This window comes from Thunnus thynnus, chromosome 10 (assembly GCF_963924715.1).
Source record: "Thunnus thynnus chromosome 10, fThuThy2.1, whole genome shotgun sequence".
In the NCBI taxonomy this organism is placed as follows: Eukaryota; Metazoa; Chordata; class Actinopteri; order Scombriformes; family Scombridae; genus Thunnus; species Thunnus thynnus.
In genome coordinates, this window is record NC_089526.1 from 32833240 (window position 1) to 32856646 (window position 23407).

A 23407-nucleotide genomic window follows, 5' to 3' on the forward strand; every position below is an offset into this window, starting at 1 on the left:
AATTTCTGTCAATTGGTTGTCATTTTGGCGTGCAGTGTGAGAGGGGTCACAATGCTTGATTAACCGCCTGAATCATCAACAATCTGGTTCAGTCCTAACAATCAGTTGGATTTCTGCCAGGTCCAAAATATTGTTTGTCTGTCTGCATTTTAGCAGTTCCATGGTCCAGTTTCCTCCATGCCTGCCGTCAAAAGATCTGTTATAAACTGCAGTGAGCTTGTTTTAATGTTACTGGTGTATATTTTACATATTGTGGCTAAAACGGTAGTCTGACTGGGATTGCTGTGATGTAAAATATCGCCTGCATCATATAGCCTCATTTTTTTTTTCCTCTTACTCTCCATTCATGGTAGAATGGACCCTTCACGGCAGACAAAGCAGGAAAAGCACAGCTGTAAATAATAACATTAATAATGGTTTCATTCCATTAACTGTCCCAGTAAGTCATGTCACTGAGTGAGCATGCACATCACCAGGGCACTGGAACTGGCTCACCTGAATGGAATGCAGTCATCATTAAGGTTATTAATTCCACCAGAATGTACTGAATGTATTAACAGAGTCCTAAAAAGAGCAATCTCCAGCCCACTGGCAACTGATTTTCAAGCATGGAGTCTGGATGTTTGTATTGCACATTTAGGCCTATGAGCAGGAAACATTTCACATGTAAGGTCCCAGCTGTAGTCGGTTTTATTTGAATGTATGTTTAGCCATGTTAGCTGTGTGGCTCCAGGGATGGAAGTGTAGTTCGGGACACCACTTTGGTCCAGACTGAAATATTTTGATGAATATTGGCTGGATTGCTATGAAACTTTGGGCAGACAGTCATGGTTTTCAGAGGAATAATTTTAATGGTGTTGGCCATCCTCTGACTTTTATCTAGTGCCACCAGCAGATCAAATTTTTCCAATTATCCAGTGAAATATCTCAACATTGACTTGATGGATTGGCACAGAATTTTTTACAGACATGGTTCCCAGTTGATCCTAAAAGACTTTGGTAATCCCCTTGCCAATGCCAAGTTTTACTACATTTTTATTTTTTTATTTTTAGATTAAAATGTCTAAGAAACTATAAAATTGCCACAGAATTTGGTACAGACATTCATGGTCTCCACAGGATGAATTCTAATAACTTAAGTGATCCTTGTGACTTGTGACTATGTGAACACAGTAAACCAAGTTTGTGACCCTGTTAAACATTTACCTGCTAAACATCAGCATGTGAGTATTGCTATTATAAGCACGTTAACATAGTGACATTAGCATTTAGTTTAAAGCACCGTTATGCCTCAGTACAGCTTCAATGAGCCTCTAGCATGGCTGTAGAATCTCAGTCTTTATATTTCTAAAAACACAGAAAAGCTTCAAATGTATCATATGTGTATCAGTGATGTAAATGTGTATATGCATAAAAACGAATTAAATCACATAAACTCTGAAATTTGTTATGTGCTTTCAAGTTCTTCAAGATCCAGTTCGTCTTCATGATAGCTTAGAATAGTGCATGTCATTTTTTGCTTTGACTAAAGCTATTTTTTTTCTTATTTACTTTTGATGGTGATAGATTACCAGAGATGCCTAATACTTTGACCTAATCAAGATGATTTTCCTTTTTGTTTGGGCTTCAAGTCTCTTTCTTTAAAATATAGGAAAGGAAGCACTGAAAAATATATTTTTTCAGTGCTTCCTTTGTTTGAGTGACTTTGAATTAAATTCTACACTCTTTACTTTTCTGTAGGTTACCTCATGTTATTTTGTGAAATGATTTGAACACACTGCTAATTAACATTCGACTTCACGTGATTCACCAGTGTAACCTTCTTGATAGGATGATTTCATTTCTTTAAATTTAATTTGTGGTTTTCATGTGGGGGTTCTCTCCTCATGTCCATCCCAATACTCACACAGTCATCATACACGCAGTCGGAAATACATCCTGCTGCAACTGTGTCACCATGTTGCCTCAGATTCTATTTTCCACCTCATCCGTCCCAGAAACTCGATGCCCCCCCACCCACACCCCCCATCTACCTCCCTTTCCCAATTTCATAAATTGATGTTGTTGTGAGCCATGTCGGCAGGGTGGTGGACTGAGATTATGGCCCCTTCTCACCCCCTGCCTCCACTGTGACTGAGACCTGCTGCCACCACACTGAGCCACTCAACGGAATAGCTGCTAGAGCGCACACAGAAACTCCATGGTTATCCATATGGAAAAGTGGCCCTCAGCGAAAAAACAGGAACAGTACAGGGAATCATGTAGGGGTGATTTTGTGTGTGTGTGTGTGTGTGTGTGCGTGCGTGCATCTGTATATGTGTCTGTATGAGTTTGCAAGAGATTGTTTGCAAGTGCAGATGTTCAGGGAACAGGTGTGTTTATAATGAAAGTGTGTCTACAGAAGTGTGTGAAGATCAGCATCACAGAACTTACAATTGCTTACAAATTACCTTCAGACTACAGTTTGACTTTTCCTCAAATTATTCAGTTCTCTTTCATTAGTAAGTTATAAACAATGATCATTTCCATTGATGCACTGTTTAAAAAGAGCAAACTGGGGGTTCCAGAATGCTGTCACTCTGTCCACCTATCCACACAACCTTGGTCCAGATTAGCTGTAGATATTCCAGCAAATACTCCACATCTACATCAAAGTGTGTGGTTGGAGCATGCACTCCAGAATGGCACATAGAAGTGTTCTCTGATCTGATGCAGCTATCGGTAGGATGACGTTATTTGTCTGTGCCTACCTAAAATACATTTTATGGTGCGACAACACTATGGTTAGAGTTTGGTTAGGTTTAGGCACAAAAATGGCTGGCTTAGGTTTAGGGGAAGATAATGATGTAGGTTAAAATACTTCTTTAAGGTTAGGGGAACTTTGTTGTCATGATTACAATAACAACCACATGGTGATGGTTATGGGACAATTGTTGTCATACTGTAGTTTTAAAAAACAGTATTAACTTGTTTTTAGAAACAGGAAACAGTGATCTCACATCGAACATCAGGTCCAATGTTTTGTTGACGTATCCACCCACCCTGACCTCCTCCCTTTCTCTACTTTGTCATTATATATTAATGGCATGTGATTTCCTCCTTTGCTCAACTTTTATATCATTTTAGGGCATAAACAACTTATCCTGTCGTTTTTCGCAGTAGGTAATCAGAAGAGTCTTTGATAAAGTCTTTCAAAAAGTTTAACTACACAATAAAAATAGATTGTTCAAATGTCAAACGGCATGGTTCAGCTTGTGGCTTAGACATGTCTGTAGTCTTCTGCTTCTTAGTTGAGTCTCTTTCTGGAGCTCTCAGTTGTCAATCATAAAAAAGGACAACACCCAAAATGCAAGACCATCCAGGCTGCAGGGCCAAAAGGAACACAGAGGAGGCAGCAGCGGTCAGTGAGGCAGTAAGGTAGAAGAGCAACAGCCGCCTGATGAAAAGTTTTTATAGTCTAGGAGGCATGTTTTGAAAGAAAAAGGATCCTCAGCACTCTTTTTAGGGACCACATTAATGACTAATTCATTCCTTTATGTGGAGGGAAAAACCTCAAATAAAAGGGAATAACTCTGTTCTTATAGAATATTTGAAGACTATATGCACTTAAAAATTGAATACTCAATAGTCATTCTGTCATCAATGTTGACATATCATGAGAACTAGTGAGAAACATTTGATTAACCAAATAAAATACAGAATAAAACAGAATGTAATTAAAGCTATTAAGAAAGTGTTATCCTAGCAGTCAAACCGTAGCTAAATGATACACTAACACATGACACACTTATATCAAATAAATCATATGCCCAACCGGTCAAGGCAGATGACCTAGAGCTGGGTTCTGCTTGAGAATTTTTACTTACCGCTGTCACCAAGTGCTGCTCATGTGGGAATTGTTGGGTCTCTATAAATTAAAGAGTACAGTCTAGACCTGCTCTATGTGAAAAGTGCCCTGAGATAACTTTTGTTGTGATTTGGCACTATATAAATACAAATTGATTGAAATGGATTGATTGATATGTAATAATATGTGTGACTTATAATTAATACATTTTGAAGCCGTTTGAATTTCCATAATGTCAATCCAGTTAATAGTTCTAAAACATAGTAAAAGTGAACATTGGTTAGATAAGTCCAGATACATATTCTTACACATTTTTAATGGCATTTCTGACCAATTCAGACACTTATTGTATATAAAAGAAAAAGAGAGGAGGAGAAGGACACTCTGAGGGAGGAATATGGACTTCCCTCAAATTTACGACTTGAAGAGATAGTTGGCTAGCAGAAGAAGGGAGGATAGTCCATCCAGGTTGGGCAGTGTGTTTGTATCTGAAAAGAAAAACAAAGTCATTCATTTCCAAAACTGTTCATTTTCTCTCTGTGACTGGTGATGAGAGGGCTGGGTCTTTTAGCCTTGTCCAGTGTTTCCTTGACATCCTTATGCCTTTAGGTCAGAGGTCATTGGGTGTGTGTGCGTGCGCGCACTCCTGCACTTACACGGACAGACTGTTAGGCCAAAAGGAATCATAATGCTTTTGAAAGAATTAAACTTTTCTTCTATTCCTGGGTTTGGTATCCTACAATGGTTTATATACTGTTATACAGCTTCATTCACATCAATTGAAACTTGGCTAGAATAGGAGCTATACAGATGAGAAGTTAACTATGGAGTGCACTTCAGATTTACGACAGTCTTTGGAGATAAGTGGAACCCCAATAGAGGAGTCTCTGTCCATGTTCTCTGGTTCAAATGACCCAAAGGTAATTTAAATGCTTTTAGTCCATTTGTTAATTTAGTCATTTTGTCAGCCATGGACTCTAAGGTGGTCTGGTTAACTTCCATTCTGTCACCCTCACTGGGGAGTTGGAAAGGTCAGTTCATCTCTTGGGTGAGACACTCATCTCCATGTCTGTGTGGGATTCAAGAAAGGTTTGTCCGATGGAATAAGAAAACAAGTCTGTCTTCCTTTCTCAGGAATAAAATTATTAGTTCAGAAAAGTTCAAAACAAACAAGCTTTCTTCCTACATAAACCATAACCAAATGTAGGACACAGGATGCAAACCCTGGGGTCTGGTGTCGTAGTCCGGTGCTTTGTATAAATCTGCCTAACTTTAAAACGGTGGAGGAAAAAGTGTGGTTTATTACAACTTGAATTTTATTTTTGTAGCTCTGGCCATCAGTTCTATAGGTATAATAACATTCTACTCGCCACGTCAACCTGTCTGATCATCTGACTGCTTGTGCTACTTGCCCTCTAAGACCCATTTTTAGTAATGTTACATTCCCAGATCTCAGCAATAACTTTGGTGAGTAAATTGATAGTACTTCCTTTGGGTAACATAGCCTTATTGCAACAGAGTTTCATTCAGATCTTACCGTTTTTGTCTGGGTTGTTTTTGATTGTTGTATTTTGTTGGTAAAGCTTCCTATTGAGCATCACCATGTCACTTGGATGTCACACTGGGATGAATTTATCTTATCCAACAAATGTCCATGTGACCTTGCTCTTGTATTTATACTTTAACCTTTCTGTCTAAAAGCCTCAGCTGAAAAGCTCTCAAGTGGGTTGCTCCTTTCACTGTGGTCCTTTTAGCTGGGTCCTGAGCTGGTATTCAGCTATAGATAGCCACAGGGGAGTTGCTGTAATGTGTCACTCCATTAGCATGTACTCACAATAACTTTGACTCAATTACTCTGCCAGTTATCACCGCTCTGTGCTCGCTTACTCCATTTCACACAGAAGATATTAACACCCAGGGAGAGAAAAGGAGAGAAACACTTAGTCCCTCAAAGGCTCTGTCAATTTGTTTTCTTTACTCTGTTAATGATGGTAGACCTCAGTGTGAACTGTAAAGTGTAGATTGCAAAGATCAGGTTGCATCTGTAGTCGCTGCCATTTATTATACAGTGGCACAGTTAAGTGCTCTCAATGACAAGTCTGGCTTCAAAATGGATCTCAACCACTGGAACAATATATGGTCTACACCAACACAGGAAAATCAAGTGTCTCAGTAAGTTGATCCAATACAAGCCAACAACATCAGTGCCTCGTCATAGATTCTCCAAGTCTTTAAACTAATTGAGGAATGGACACAAGTCTTCCAAAAGATAATGGGCCTAATGCAAGAACCACTCATACAAACAGATTAGTTCTTAATGTAACCGTGAGGCTACGTAAGGTTCCCCAAATAACTATCCAAGACTCAAATTAAGGAGTATAATAATGTGTTTTTTGTTGAGTCTTGAGCAACTACCCCAATATCTCAATTCTCTCCCTCCTTCGCTTGTTACCCTGAACTCTATGTATCACAATGTATCACAGCTTCAACCTTGGTATGTGATGACACCATGGCAGAAATAACACCCTATATTGGAACAATTCTTAAATATGTCTACTCAGGAATAAAACTAGAGTTTCTACTTTCACCAGAAATTACCCTTACCACTCCTCAATGAACAATACTCTTGTGTTTAACCAGACGAAACATAAAAGACATGTCCTAAATAAACATAAAACACCTTTTCCTCAAGAGACATAAAATATTCCCAAATAAATTAAACGTTCACCCCTATTAAACACAAGTAATTACCACTCGAAAACTGGAAATATTCTCTGTAAATAACACAGTTTCAGTATTTTCTCTTAAGAACACAGTCCCAGAATCAGGTCTAATCAATACAGAAACAAATATTCTTCTACGTAGTCCCAGTTGTTCCCTTTAACCATGAATTCAATGTCCCTTTTCCTCCACTTGCAGTTTCAAGTGTTTCTTATTGTCCTTTTTGACTTGGATAGAGGAGTTTACACCTGTCAGCCAGACGTGAAGCATCAATAGGGACCCAACGCTGCTTAACCACTGGTGGCAGGGAACACTCCTACCACGTTGGCTCCATGGTGCCTCAGTGCTGACTTTGTGTGCCCTCACCCTCGTTTTCAAAATGCAGCATCTCTGCTTCCATAAGTGCTGTGCTTGAAACGACGTGGGCTTCACTATCAAGCAGCTAGCTTAGCTGGGTGAGCCCTTAGCCTCTCATTACACTGAACTCTGTGCTGAGTCAGACAGGACTGGAAGACGGGCATGTAGCTTTCTGTGCCTAAACTACCACCTAGGGGAATTCTACAAAGGACCAAGTTTCACTAAGACAGCTAGCATGCACTGAAAGTGGTGAATTTTGCTTTTCTTTACAACTTAACGCACTCCCGTCCCTCCTGTTGATAGTGTCTTCTTTTTTTGTTTATGTCTTTCTCTGCCTCTGCAGTAGAGGGCGCAAGAATCCAAATAAAACACCTTGCTGACCGATGACCCATGACTTTTACTTTTAAGAATAATATACTTCCCCCCGTGTGAAATCCTATGAGTGATTTTAAAAAATTTGCGATATTCATCAGTTTTCTTGAACTTAGAATTTTCTCTGTGGTACAAACGGAAATTACAAGTGGTCCAGACCTGTTGTTCTTCACAGGGGGAGAAACACTTATTTGATTTAGAATTATAATGTCTTTATATATAAACCAGTAAGGAAATAAGGGAGGCTGAGTCAGTGGCTTCTTTTAAATCCTCAAAAAGTACTTTTATTGCGCCACCTTCCCTGATTTCACCTGATTCTAGTTTTTATTCTGCTCTCTTTTAGTACTTTAATTCTGTTATTGCTGTGTGCTATATAAATAAAGATATCATTAATCTGAATGAATTTGGAGTTTAAATATGATACCGAAATCAAACAAAATACATAAACAAAATTCATTCAAAATTATTATTCGATTCACCATCATGGCTGCCAATTTACAGAAAGGGTTTTTAGATTTTAGCATATTTTGGCGTAGCAACTTCTACATTTAAGTAGATGCTATGAAACTTCTTCCACTCCAACAGCTGCCTTAGTGTCTCTGCAGGTCACTGTCCAGCATCATCTGGTGTTCCAGCTGACAGTGTAACATCACCTACTGTAATATTCTCTCCTCTAATATCTCTGTGACTGTCACATGACCGCCTCTCATCACAAGCACATTCCTTTAGATGGATGGTTTTAAGTATCTAACTTCACATCAAAGCATTCCCTCTTTATTTCTGTCACTCCTAAACAGGGTTGTACTGGGACAAAAAAACAGCCCTGGACTTTTTTACAAAGACCGGCCCGGCTGACGGGTGGAGGGGGGTTGGTGCTGCTGCTCCTGCTGCTGAGCCGACGACGCATCTCTCTCACTCTTGTTGTGTATAACAGGCTGCTCAAGCGGCACACTCACTTTTGTTAGAATTCTGAAATTCTTGTTTTTTCTCTTTGTAACATTTTTGTGAATGAAACTTGCCCACCAACCTAGCGGAACATGTAGCCTTATATGAACATTTAAGGGCCGCTGATTACGCTAATGATCAGATCTCACATACACGCACATACTCATGAATCCCAAATGTTGCCTGATTATATTTTGGGCTCTGTCTGAGAGAGCCACGTCGTCATCCGAGGGAGCCGCGTCATCATCCGAGGGAGCTGCGCAGTCATCAGAGGCAGCCATGCACAAAGTGGGTGAGGACACACAACACATATTAAAAAGAGAAAAAAAGGAAATTAATTCTTCCATGGACATAAGAAAAGCTGCGTCGTCATTTGGGAGAGCCGTTGCGTCGTCACCTGAGGCAGCTGGGATGTTAACTTCGAGAGCTGCGTCCAGGACAGACTAATGAAGACACACGAAATACAAGCATAACAGGTTGGACTTTGTTTAACTTAGAGGAAAAATGGACCAAATCATCATTAACCAGTTAGACTAGGGAATGTCAGATGAAATCAAAACAGCTATAGATAAACATACTGAATGAGTGAATGGAAAACAATTAGCAGAAACATGAAGTATATACATTTTGTAGGTAATAGGCTAACTAGGTACAACTACTGGTATTAAAAAAAGGAAATGAATTCATCCATGGACATAAGAAAAGAACAGCTAAGCACAACTTACCTGAACTTCCAAATGTTGCCTGCTGATACTTTGTTTAACTTAGAGGAAAAAACATAATGAGAATACTGAACCTGAACTACCAACTGCTGTTGCCGTTGCAGGGTTGATCGCTTAAGCCCTCGCAAAAGCCCTGAAGTGCTCTGTGGCTCCAAGTAGAGCATATACTTTTTTCGCCCTATCTGCAACAAGTAAAGAGAAACTATGTTGAACAATACATTTAAAAAAAACAAAACTGCTATTCTAAGGAGACTGGGGGATGGATTCACATACAGAATTGTCTTGAGCCTTGATGCAGTCATCAGATGGGGCATCATCCTAATGTTAAACACAACATGAAAACAAATATTATACACAGGTTTGCAAGCCTAGCTCAAATACAACAACAAAATGTTCTCATTTTAAATGACTACTGCAATCTAAAGCTATGAAAAACAATGTTTCAATACTATCATGGAGGATATGACATACCGTATTTGAACCTTCAACATCACTTTGTGGTTCTGCATGCTTCCCCTCAGGCATTTTCTGTAACATTAACCATGAACCAAATCATCATTTACCACTTAGGCCAGTAAATATCAGATACACACAAAACAGCCATAGCGAAATAAAATGAATGAGTGAATGGAAAAAGATTAAGCAGAAACATTAAGTATATACATTTGTAGATAAGAGGCTAACTATGTAACATCACTAAAAGTTTTCGATCCAGATAGTCCACTGGTAACCGCGAGGGTAGAATGCTGTATTAGGTGCAAGAGGCACGAGCTATGGGCACGATAATAACGATGGCTTGTGGTGAGCGGGAAAGCAAATACTAGCTAACTTTAAGTCAGCTATGTTCGCGTACGTAAAATACATAGACGACGGCTGTAAAGAGATAGTTCTGTTAGAGAGCTAGGTACTAGCTAGGTACTAGCTCTCTAACTAGGTACTAGCTCTCTAACAGAAGCTACTACCTCAGCTAGGTACTAGCTCTCTAACAGATTTTCAAACTGGTTTGGTATACCAGGTATATTGGCACCAGGACTTTTTCAAGGCCCAAATTCTTTTGTTGAAAGGTAGGGAACCGTTAGCAGCTAGCTACCGATAACCGTTAGCAGCTAGTTAACGATCACCGTTAGCAGCTAGCTAACATAACTAATTTGATAACTGACAAGTAGATAACGTTACTTTGAAAATAACAAAACTAACAATTATTATTCTAACTTACAAACAAGTAATGTCCCTGTAATGTTATCCTTGTTTTTCGTTGAAGTTAGCTTTCCTGTTAAATTTGCTTACTCATCTTCTATTTCAGAAACCCAAGAAGACCTGCAGATGGAGTTGTCTGCCGGGAGCAAAAGAATCCGGGTCGCTAAAGTCATAGATCCACCCTTGCTGGAAGAGGTCCCTTATCATGTTAGGGAGTAAAACGAATTGAAAAAGAAAGCTGTAAGTTTACAAGGACTGATGCTCAGCTGTCTAATGTTTAACTATCTGCAATTTTAACGTTATACCATATTTCGCACTTGAGAAGTGAGGACCTTACGGAATGAAATTGGCGAGAAGATTTGCTTTTGCTATACAGAATAAACATTCCTTTTAGTCAATCCAATGGAAAAATTAGGTGTCAAAATGATTATTAACCGAACTACATATCCATAAAACTCACTGCAGTGACCATTCTTGCTTAAAGAAATTGGTGTTTGGTTACTTTCCCAGGCTAGTGTTCCGTCTCTGACCTGGTATTGCAGCTCTTTTTAATGGCGGTTTGAATCTACAGTCTATGGTTTTAATGACGGTTGGCAAACCAGCTTATAGATGCATTGCCATCACCTACTGGACTGGAGTGTGGAACAGTTCATTGGTATAATATAAAATAAAATGAAATAAAACTAATTTTCCAAACTAAATGCTCATTATTTTTCATGTTACTCTTAAGTAATTAAAAGAAGAATGCCTACCTTCCATGATGTCTTTCCTAGCAGATTGATGTAATATTGCGTTTTCCATCATTTAGTACTGATATTAATTCCATTTCTTTCACCATCATAGCTGTTGCAATCAGTACATGTTTGATAGTTTCCAGTTTATTGTGTACATGTATGTGGAAATAAATATGCTGTAACTTATGCAGCTAATTATTTTATTATGTAATTATTCTTTTTAGTATTTATAACTTTATTTTTTTATGTGCTGTCAGGTGAAGAGTTTTCAATGACATAAATCTGTCAGTTGTAGTAGGATAGCCCAATGAAAAGAGTGAAGTGCAGTATTGTTCTATTAAGTGCAGAATGATTTAGGGTGATACAGAAAAAGAAATGGGGATGGTGTGTGTGTGTGTTATTACACAATTTTAATTCTGCTTTGTAGAACAGTCAGAAGTCATTGGCCGCAGTGGCCAAAAAAAAAAAAAAAAAGGCCTAGCAGAATTACTTAAAGAAAAAAGGCTGCAAAGAAAAGGGCACCATTATGCACATCTCCTGCCCCAACACCAAAGAGAATCAGGAGGGAAGACGTAACTGATTTTGAAGATGAGGATGATGGTGGTGTAGTGCCTCAAATTTATGAGGAACTACAAACAAATACAGCTGTTCCCAGAGAAAGACAAGGGAAATGGAGGATGAGCTACAGCACCTCAAAACGAAGTAAGCAATGACACATTTTAATGAAACCTTTTTCCTGAGTTTGCTCTTCTCTGAGTACGGGTGGAAATGGTCTACAAACCATTTGCAATCAAAAATGAGTACAATTTACAGTTGCCTCAGTAGTTTACATGAAGATTTGTAATTTTTAACACCAGCAACCCAGTTTACAATGTTGCAGTTGCATTTTTTTAAGGGGCCAAAAAACACTGAATATGTGTCAGCATCCTACCCTACAAAGAACCAATTGGCCTTTTTTTTTTTTTGAACACTCCAATGTTCAAAAGTAAAAATATTGGTTCACACATTTATTAATTCCAGACTGGTTATGACACTTGAATCATGGGAATTTCTCTATTTCCAGATCTCACAATTTTATCTTCACAAAAATTGATTTATTTGATAAATAACAAAATATAGTTATTGGATTAATTTCTTAAATCTATCTCTAGTCTTTTCACTGTTTGAACCATCTCTTGAAGAGTGGAGGCTTGTGTCTTAAAATGGGATTAATGCAATATGTAATGTCAGAATGAATCACAGGAACTCAATTTGATCTGACAAAAGTCCTTAGTGTACGTGTATGTGCTTGATGATACTATGAGCTTTGACCACAGAAATGCTGCCATAATCCTAACTCTAACTTTAACATCCTTTCCTGACCAAAAGGTAGGGATGTCCTGAGAGCCCGGTATTTCTGTTTGTTGAGGAAGCAAAATTATTTGTGTTTGTATTCAAATAAAAGTGGAAATAGGCGTAAAAGGCCTGTTTTTATTTTTATTACACTTTTAAAATACGTGTTCATCAATAACATCTCACAAAGGAGATCCCCACTCCACCTTTCAAACTCGAGTTTTCTAAATCATGAACTACTGTGCTGACGATTGAGCCAAAGCGCTGCTGTGTGCAATAGCATACACAGACCTATAACTACTTATAGATCCATTACACAGGGACATCACAGGGTGTGAGGTGTAGGAGGAACTTCAGAGGCCATAATTTGCACTTTTCATTTATTTCCTATTTTTTACAACCTAACTTTGTGGAAAGGAACAACAGGTCCCTTGAGAGCACTTTACGCATGTCAGTAGGTCAGTTTTATCTCTTGGGAACACCCCCAACTCCAGGAGTGATGTCCAAATAAGGAAATTTGCATGATGCAGCAGATGGATGAGATGGAGAGACTAAGACAGCAATGTAACTGACCTGCACGCTGGTATTTGACATGTTTTTCTCTCTTCCCGAAAACAAATAATTTTTAAAATATTTGTATGAAATAAATATTCGTAAAAACCCAATATTTGTGCTCGAATCCTGTATTCAGCCCCACCCCTATCAAAAGGTTTGTTGGCTGATTTTAAGAGAGCAGAGCCTCTTCAATCAAATAATCTGTGTAATCTTTTCATAGTAAATTGCTCATTTATAGACACATGTCTCCAACAGAAATGAACAGTAAAGCTGTAGATAAGTCAACAAATGAAAACATGAATATTAGATCATGAAGAGGTTATCACAGAGAAGAAAGTGCAATAGCAAGATTTGAACATGGGTAGCCACTTTCTAGGAGCTCAACTCTATCTTTTAGCCAGATTGGAGTGATATGCTGCCTCTGTTGAAACTGTCTGTCTGTAGCACACGGTGCTACTAACGCCGTTATAATACAATCAATGTGATCGCCATCTAACGCCACTTGAAACAAAACTTTGTGATGTTTATGTTCTTATGTAGCCTTGTAATAATTTGGATATTTTACAGCATTGAAGTCATTATCACAAAATTAACCTAGACGGCATGATCAGAACCTCAACTTCGATGACTGTCTAGCTGTAAATTACTCATTTATTTATTTATTTAGGAATTTTATCAATAATTTATTCGCTCATTCATTTTTAATTTTATATTTTTTATTTATATATTTATTCCCTTTCAATTTTATTTTTGGCCTGACACATATAACTGCTGTAAAATCTATTTCTTAAAAGGTGCATATTCTTTTTGTCTGGATGATCATGTGTCAATTCATCAAAACAGATTTGTTGAAGGCTAATTTTTTTCTCCCTTTTCCTTTTTTTTTGTACGCTAATTTATCTTTTAAGATGCAATGAATTGGAGATGTCTCAAGAGAAACTTAAAGAAGACCTCAACAGCTACAGGAGTCTGAACGTCTCCCTGCAGCAGAGTTTGACATCCCTGCCAAAAACAGGATAATGGTGACTACATTGGTATGTTTAGGCAGGGATGTCTTGAATCTTTTGTACAATGTGTGGATGCTACAAGCACTGTGGTTATGCCAAAATTAGCTAAAATTGTGTTATCTAAATTTTCAGCTCCTCCCTCTGAGACAAATGGATCTGGACCATCTCCTGGACTATATGAACTTGAAAATGACAAGGTAACACATTTCAGGCTGTAGGTTGTGCAGGATACCTTTTGGCATTGGACCACCACCCAGATCCTTATTCTAACCTTAACCACATACCATACATGTCTAACCTTTACAAATACTTGGACTCAGACTTGTATCTTGCACAGCATATATTGATATTTTATCAAACACATTCCCTTTGATGAGAATGTGCTCTTTTGTACACTGATAAGTAGGGATGCGCCAATACCATTTTTTTCAATTATTGGCCAATACCAAGTACTGATCAGATACTGAACCCTTTTTTAATGCAATGTACTGGGAGACCTAACTCCTCAGCTTTACACAGGAAGAAGGTCTGATGAGACCTGAAGAAGATCCTTTCAAGTTGGTTCAGCTTGAAGGTTGCAAAGGTTTAGGATTGAGCTCTGCTGGGAGAGGAGCTACACCCGCACTTTCCTTATATAGACATGGTTTGTACCAACCACATGTGGGTAGGTTCATCAAAAGTGTCAGAGTGCTGAGGTATTAGCCAAAAGTAAGTGATTAGTACACCTATACTCATAGAACAGGAGTTCATGAGGAGGGCAAGGTGTTGGCCATAGTAGCTACCTTAATGCCTGCCCACTGCCTACTTTTTCACCAGGTTCAAATGCATCAAATGCATTTTTTTTCAATCTCTGAAGGAAACAGGTCCTGAAACAGGGTCTTAAGTCACTCTTCAAACTTCACAATTCATTCTGGTCTGTGCTGGTCACCAGAAAAACCAGCTTTGCTGGTCTATGCTGGTTTTTTCAGCAGGGAACCACCACTTTGTCCTCACGATTCTTTCGTTCTTTGGTGTTTTCACCCTCTCCTCTCTATTAACCCCACTTGCATGTATACACGTTTAGACGCTCCATGCTATCCTAGTGAAACACGTGTTGCTAAGCAACAGAGATGCTCAGCTTTGTGGTGATCAGAGGCATGTATAAACTCGCAATCGCCATTTAATCACAGCCTCTGTTTAAATTTTGCACTCAGCCCCATTAACCGGAACTCTTGCGTGATGTAACCCCACATGCTTTACATCTGCCATCTTGTTCCTTCTCCTTCCTCTCTCACACCCCCCCTGCACACACACACTCACATATACACTAGGGATGTGCAGAAGCCCCAGTATTTGTATCTGTATCTGTATTTGTATTTGTTGAGGCAGTGAAATTATTTGTATTTGTATTTGAATAAAAGTGGAGAGAGGCTTAAAAATCCTGTTTTTGTTTTTATTACACTTTTAATTTTAGAAAAGTGTTACAATAAGTGTTCATGAATAAACTATCTTACGAAGGAGGTCCCCACACTGGGTCTCTAACTGGAGTCTTCCAGATCACAGTCAACTGCGCTGACTACTGAGCTAAAACTTTACTCATCACCTTATTACAGACAGACCTCTACTTATTTATACACCCATAACACAGAGACAGCATAGTGTGTAACATGTAGGGAAGAACTTGAAAGGTGATTTTTGCTTTGCACTTTTCATTTACTGCCTGTTTTTTACAACCTAACTTTGTGGAAGGGAGAAGGGGAACAACAGGTTATGGAGAGTCCCTTGGGAGCACTTCACGCGTGTCAGTAGCTCAGCTTTATCTGTGGGGAACACCCCCAACTCCGGGAGTGATGTCCAAATAAGGAAATATGCATCACGTAGCAGGTGGATGTGACTCCCCTCATTGAGACCTGCTGATAGACGTAACAACGGAGCAGAGGAGAGAGACTGAGATAGCGATTTCACTGACCTGCGCACTGGTAGTTGACATGCTTTTTTTTCTTCCCAAAAACAAATAATTTTTAAAATATTTGTGTGAAACAAATATTCGTAAAAAACAAACAAACAAACGACTATTTGTGCTATGCCAAATAATGTATTTGTATTTGGGCACACCCCTAATATACACACACACACATTCATATATATATATCTGTTAGTGCTGTATGTTGTTTTGCTGTTTATAACTGCTGTTGTTTATGATTGCTTGCTTTAGTGGAGTTGTATGACAGATGTTTGTTAATTGAAGCATTATTGATTTATAATTGATATTGCTAAAGTCAATAAACTCTGTTGTGTATTTAAAGAGAAGTTTCCTGTGATTGTATACATACAGTGATAACAGTTTGGTGATGGGGTCAGTGCTCGAATTCAAACCTTCACTGTTCATCCTGTAATGTTAATATCTCTCAGATTGGATGAACACCCCTTGTTGAGACTGTTTTCACTGTTTGGTTATTGACCCAAGACCTCCAGGTGGTGCCCTGTTATCATTAATTCATATTAATAATTTGTATTGATTTCTAATAATTAACAATTATCTTTGCTATATAATTAATTATTGCTAATAACGAAATGTGGTCCTGACTCAGTCCCAACATGGTGAATGAAATATTTCATGTGCTCCTCAGTGATGAACATGGACATTCAGGAGGATTTAGCCAAAAGACAAAGACAAAAATCCCACCAGGGGGCGCCACAGAGTTGAAGTTGAGGCAAAGATACTGCATGAGGTGAATTTTAGTCAAAAATCCTTCTCCTTCTCTGAGTCATACCTCAATAAAATCCTAAAACACAAACATGAAAGACATATTGATCATTCAGTGTGATTTATAACTTCAGAGGATATCATTTTTTCCGATACCCATCGCCAATATACTTTCAAAAATCCACTTAGAAATTCTACAAAAAAGATGCAGACAAAAGCCTATATATTGTTGTTATTAAGTTATTATTGTTAGGTTGATATTAGCAAAAACATTTTTGTAACTGAAGAACAAGCAGCTCTTCACGCAGAAGCAACTGAGAGATTCACTTTACAAGGACGTCGCTCCAGACAGGATTTAAATTTCAGGGGGAGCAGCAAGTTCACTGAAAAACGGCAGATCACATCTGTCTACTCTTACTACTGGGGAAGGAGTGAAAAATTACATACTACAGACTGAATTAAAATCACTGACCAGGGCAGATAATGTTAAAGTCACCTCAAATCCCCTAGACAAAAAATCCTGTCTGGGATGGGGCTTCAGTATATTTGTCATCGAGGGGCATGCATTATAGAATTTTGTGATGCGTCTTATTTCCTTGGATTTTGTAGTAAAGCCCTCTACAGTGCTCACCTTTTTACTTAAAAAGCCTGGGCTTGGGTTTGGACCATTGCTGGATATCTCTTCTTCAACGTTCCTTGTCTTCCTGTAAAATGCCCCACAAAAATCTGCCAATTCAGCATTTTAAAATTAAATTACTTCAATATGCAGAGTAGCCGGCTGGTAAAAATATAAGTAGTTAAGGGGATTCGCAGCTAAAATGAAGCAGCTTCTGGTGAGTTTATAATGCACAGTAGTGCATACTCTGAATACCAGTGCACTGGTAAAAACAGAGATGAATAGAGCTTCCAACAGTTATGTTTTCCATTTCCTCTTATGGTTATTCAGCACTATTGTTTCAGCAAAAAAATCTAAAACACCATTTTGACCCAAAAATGAGACAGTGTTTGAGCTGACAAACTGAAAAGTGGAAGTACATGTGAAGGAAGTGAATATGCAAAGGACAATTAAACTCTGATCTCCATGCTTCCACCAATATGGCTGCAATCTGCTGTGAATTAACATAGCCATGGGTGATCATTACCCAGGCCCCCCCTGTGCAGGAGGCTGGCACTAACTCACTAACAGATCCTTGGTAAGGGAGTGTTGAAATTTAAGTTGAACTCTCTCTCTTGCTCCCTCCCTTTCACTGCTCTGCACCCCGGTTGAACCATGAAATAGTAATTATTTGTCACATTTCATTGCCCTCATCCAGACACAAAAACACATGTAGCATTTTACTCATTTCAGGCTCAAAGATAATTCTGAATTAAACTCTGTGTTTTAAAGAGTGGTTCAATTATGAAAGTTGAAAGTTAGGGACAAAGTGGCACAACATGCATTAGCACATCACTGACTCCATTCTGGAGGAGACTGGCTGATACTGCTGTGAAGTAATGATCCTTTAGGACACAACAGCCTGTGTGTGCGTCTGATACATAATGTCCCAATGTGTTTGTGACCTGCCAGACTGGTGGATAAGGCACTATGGGTACTAAGCCACACCTTAACCCAGGTCCACCCAAGACTAGCTGCTATGTACAGGTCAGCACAAAAATAAGTGTAAAGGAAATTAGACAGGGACATAGCTTCGAGTGCAATTGTACAGAATTGATTAAAATGGTAAAATTATACAGGGTAAGAATGCTACAATAAAAACTAGATGACCATTTTATTGTTATAATTGACACACAGTAAGCTCGTCTCATAAAACACAGACACAGAAACAAAAAACAAACAAACAAAAAAACAAATGGACAATACCACAAAATAAGTTAAATATATGCTAAACCATGGAAGATCAAATTTAGGCAATAGATGTAACTAGGCAAACCATAAAAAAGTCAAAAACACACTGTAGGCAAAACAGTAGCAAACTATTCTGTATTACAGACACACCTGCCAAATACGGTGCAGCTATATCACCACCTCACTGGACACCTCTGCAGGTGGGATCTATTCCGTCTCCCATAATGTCTAATGCTCAATGCTGGGGTTATCTGTACCTGGCACCAGTGGCGATGTTAATACAAAGATAAAAAAGGTAGTAAATGTAAAGGTAAAACAAAATAGGATAGTGCACTGCACAAACCTCAAATAGGAATTCAAGTTTCCTATCTGCCAGTTGAAAGGCGTTGTGGAGACTCTGTAGCAGTTTCAGCAAACAACACACACTACTGTAGGACAGCTCAAGTTGTGTATGTGCCACGGTGTATTTAAAGTGTGCCCTGGATATGACAACTGAATATACTGTGATGTTGCGGTGTTTGAGTGGAAGCTAAGCAGAGCGGAGGGAGTGAGGTAGGTAAAAGTGGCTAGGCAGGTAAAAGAAGGTAAAAGGCAGGTAAAAGCAAGCGATATGGGAATAGCCCTGTTACATGTTCATTCTTTGAGTAACAGCAAGTCATCAGGGACCTCTATCACTGCTCACTGCTGTATTAGTTCATGTCAGGACAGTATAAAGTATTGTATAGTGTAGGCCATTTAGAATCTGTCCTCCCATCCCCATGGCCGCCACCTGACATAAATTTCACCATCTGCCCATGTCAGCGAGGTTCTGTAACCAGGGTCTGCGACTGTACACACTACAACTATTTCTTTTTTTGACTTTTTGCTGTTGTTCTGCAACATACAGGAGCTCAGCCCTGTGTAACAATAAAAGGGGCTGTGTTGGTGTGGGCACGTTGTTTAAAGCACTGGTGAAACTAAGAAACACAATCCAGCAGGTCCAGTTGGAGTGACAGATTATTTAGTTTAAAGGCTTATCGGAAAAACACAGCAGTTTGTAATATTCATAGACTGGATTTTACATTTTTACAACTTATCACAGCTGCAACCTTGTTTACTAGTATGCACATGTGGAACACATCTGTGTCTACAGACCCTTGATTGTAGTATGTATGGAACTGCGTGCAAGTCTGCAGCTGAACGCAGAAACCATGAATTGGCCTTAAAGCTTCTCAATATATTACAGTTCATTTTAAGGAAACTTAAAAAGTTGATACTCAATTGTGTCTTCTGGAATTTATATTTCCTTTTCACACAGGAATTCAAGCAAACCAAAATACATCACTAAAAATCATATGCCATGTGGGAATATTCACTCGGCTGTCACAGTCTGCTCCTCAGTCCCTCTCTGCAGCCACACTCTCATCCCCAGCTCTACTTTTCCCTGGCCATATTCTTTTTTCCAACTCCCCAGACCTGCCATTTTCAAGCTGTCCACCAGATGCCCTTGGACTTTCTCTCCTTTCCCCATCTACACACCTGTTTCCACTCAGTAATTGTCTGCACCTGCTGTCCTGTTTACCTTGCCTGCCTGCCTTGCCATTTTGAACTGGTTAACCGGTTTTGGACGGCCTCCCGTTGCTACATGTAAGCCTGTGTTTTTGATTTTTGTCATGAAATGACCCTCTCATTTCACCTCCCCGTCTCAAGAGTCTGCACTTTAGTTCACCTGCTCCATCCCACACGTAACAGTACGAATTGGCCAAAAACATGAACATAGTAGACATTCAGCCGCTCAGCCTGCTGAATACCTGGGAAGCTTTTGGTGTGCTGAGAGACATTCTCCTTGCTGAAGAGCGGGAATTTTTTTAGGCTCCTTACTGCTATATGGAAGAGGGATCCTGGGATGGCCCTGGGGATGGCTACCTCCAGGTGGAAAGTCACTTTTGGCCCTGTTCCTCCCAGGCCCACCATTCCAGCCTCCTGTGCCTGGACTCTCCCAACTCCTCCCTCGAACAGCCAAGCAATAGCAATCCAGTCTCCAAGCTTGTCAACCCCAGCAGCCAAGCTATTCTATTTCTCCCAAGCCTGTCACTCTAGCCTCCTGTGCACTTTGGCCTGCACCTCATCCCACATCCCATCCTGCATCTCGGCCTGCGCTTTCGCTTGCTACCCTTCAGCATGCCCCACAGACTACTCGCAACCAGCCTGCACTCCAATCGATTAGGCTTGGGTTTGTGAGCTTGCAGCCTTCCTGTTCTGAGCTGGCTAGTCCGCTTCCTGTCTGTCCTGAGTCGGTTAGCCCGCTATCCACCCATCCTGATCCTGCCTTCCCTGAACCTCAGTAGCCTAATATGGATCAGCAGAGGAGCCATCCCAACGTCCAGTGGTTACCCTTTGAAGGGACTCACCTTGCCTTTTTCATGGGGTACCGTGGAGTCTCCAAAAAGAGGCATGGTCCCCATGGCCCCCAATGCCACTGGATCTCTCCACTGCCCAGTGCCTCTCCGCTGCTCAGTGCCACAGAGTATCCATTGCCCAGCACCACTACCAACGCCCAGCCTGTTCCTGAGCTGCAGCTGTCTCCTTTTCCAGACCTGCAGCAGCCCCCAGTCCCTGCTGAGCTGCAGTAGTTCCCTGTTCCTGCTGAGCTGCAGCAGTCTCCTGTTCCTGCCGGATTGCAGCTGTCTCCTGTTCCAGCTGAGCTGCAGAAGTCCCCAGTTCCTGCTGAGCTGCAGCAGTCTCCTGTTCCTGCCGGATTGCAGAAGTTTCCTGTTCCAGCTGATCTGCAGCAATCACTTGTTCCTGCTGAGCTGCAGCAGTCCCCAGTTCCTGCTGAGCCGCAGTAGTATCCTGTTCTTGCAACATCCATGGTTCAATTCCAGTTTTGGACCTTTTTTGCTGCTTGTTGTACCTCTCTCTCTCTCTCTCTCTCACCATATTTCCTTTCTATATTCACACTGTAAGCTATCCAACAAAGACAAAATACCCAAAAAATTGATCTATTGTTTATTGTTTGATACTGAGAGCTACTGACACATTTTGATCTGTACCCAGCCCTACTCATATCATGTAGGGAACATGTTTTGTTAAGAGAAAATGTTGAGATATTAGGCAGCACAATACAAAAATACAAAACCATGACTGCAGTGATTTACTTCAGATACAACAGTTTCACAGAGTGGGAGTTCAGCAATGACTGACCAGACCGATACGAGCATCAAATTCAGTGTGCTGCAATACCATCATGTTTTTGGGCAGGTATTTGTTCAAGCATTATGTATATTAAAATATAAAGAGCATATATGTTTTCCACATCCCGAGTAGGGGGTCAAACCTTTGGAGAAGTTGTAAAGTTAGTTGTCTATAAAAAGACCATACATTTCATCTTGATGCCAATGAACTTGAAACAGCCACACTTGTGCCACTTGCAATAATTTAAAAGAACCGAAAAACAATTTACAAATAACCCTGAAGTGGACTTTGTGGGTGATAGGACAAAGTGAGGAATTACTTGACAGAAAAAAATATTTTGCAACAATATAAATACATATCCTGCCTCAGTCATCTGCCCACAACATCAAGTCACCATTGATTGCTGTGTATGCAGGAACGCACAGAAGGTTTGTATATCTGTAGTATACATGCATGCAAAGTTTGTATTTATTTAGGGTTGTTTTTGCATATTTGTTCTTTAGGAACTGGCCACTTCAACTGATAAAAAATGAATGCAGTGCAATTTTCAATTCTAGCAATTTAAATTCAAACTACCCCATGCAACCAGTGCCCTGCCTCATCTGGTGAAAAATACCCCAGGAGGAAGCACTGATCAATCATCATGCCACAAAGAGACTGCAGGTGACATGCTTGCCAGGTGAACCTTAAAATATACATGCAGCCATATATCAAGAGCATGACAGGTACATTAGAGAGAGGCACAGGAGTACGGAAAAGTCAGTGTTGAGTCACTCCCACAGTCACACTGTCAGAAACGCACATTGTATTTCCTGCTGGCCATGAGTGCTCAGCTGACTGGGAAAATATGATAAATATGAGCTGCATTCATAGTCCCCTCAAGGAGAATATAATACTGCAGAAACTAGCAAATTTGGCTGCTAGCGCAGTAAATGATTTTCACAAAAATTAGTTTAAAAAAAGTCAAAATGTCCAGCTGTCATTATGCAACAAGAATTTTTAAACTAACTAACATTTCAATGCGTTCTTATTGGTGCAGTTAATTCAATTACAAGCCAAATATTTACTCAAAACTAGGGCATTAAATGATCTGAAATTTAAATTAGTGTTATTATTCCTAGATACAGTAGCTGAACTCCACACACACCATCTGGGCAAGCCAGGTTTCAAAGTTATGACTGCTTTTTAAGGGGAGGAGGAAGATATAAGGGGGAGGAAGAAAGGGGGGGAAGGAAGATATAAAGAAGATCCAGAAAAAGGAAAATAAGGAAAATGGAAATCTGTGTTCCTCACTCATGCCCCAAGTGTGTAAAAGAAATAATGATTAATCTAAATAAATGTAACTTCAATTAAAATCTGTACTTAATTGTATTTTTGAGGCAGATCGGTGTGAATCTAAAGGCCGTTAGTTTTATCCTCACAGTAAGATCAAAATAAAAGCCTTGAGGTGGCGTTCAGATTGACGTCAGCTCCATGTGAAAAAGGCTGCCCTCTCACTCCTTTGAATGGTGGTCCAGTAAAAGAGTTGAACCGGGCTCAACTTTTGCTGCATCACATTCCTGGCTTTTACTTTGTAACGTGAACGCAGTATTCGACTGTTTACCTCATGACTGTCGCGACAAAAGATAAAACAGTTGCTGCCATGATAACTTCCTAGAGTTGTAAAATCCTGTCTGTAAGTGTGACAAAGCACTGTGCGATGTTTTGGCATCTCATAAGCCTTTAAACACATTAACCTGTAGCTCCAACTGGATCGTATTTCTTTGTCTCACTGGTACCTTAAACAACAGGCTTCCAGCAACACAGCCCCTTGCAGTGTTTTAACACAGGGCTGATTTTAGTCTGGATGCAGCCTTACACATTTAAATCAACTAAGTTCAAGGACTTTGTAACAAATCTATTGCATAGGCTA

The 23407-nt window shown here is 39.6% G+C and overlaps 1 protein-coding gene across 4 annotated transcripts; it reads right to left on the reverse strand.

Moving 5' to 3' along the window:
* Nucleotides 1-4146: 4146 nt before the first annotated feature.
* LOC137191984 (uncharacterized) lies at nucleotides 4147-21743 on the reverse strand. Of its 4 annotated transcripts, none has more exons than XM_067602514.1 (6): nucleotides 20712-21743; nucleotides 9436-9492; nucleotides 9238-9282; nucleotides 9039-9146; nucleotides 8406-8685; nucleotides 4147-4335 (listed from the first exon to the last, which is right to left on the reverse strand). In XM_067602514.1, the coding sequence occupies exons 1-6, from the start codon at nucleotides 20763-20765 to the stop codon at nucleotides 4262-4264; spliced, it is 618 nt and encodes a 205-aa protein (XP_067458615.1). In that variant the 5' UTR covers nucleotides 20766-21743; the 3' UTR covers nucleotides 4147-4261. The 4 variants fall into 4 exon arrangements, 2 of the variants coding, with proteins under 2 accessions (XP_067458615.1, XP_067458614.1); XM_067602513.1 differs by having other exon boundaries at nucleotides 8402-8685; XR_010930477.1 differs by lacking the exons at nucleotides 4147-4335; nucleotides 20712-21743 and adding an exon at nucleotides 10252-11057 and having other exon boundaries at nucleotides 5891-8685.
* Between the last annotated feature and the right edge of the window lie 1664 nt (nucleotides 21744-23407).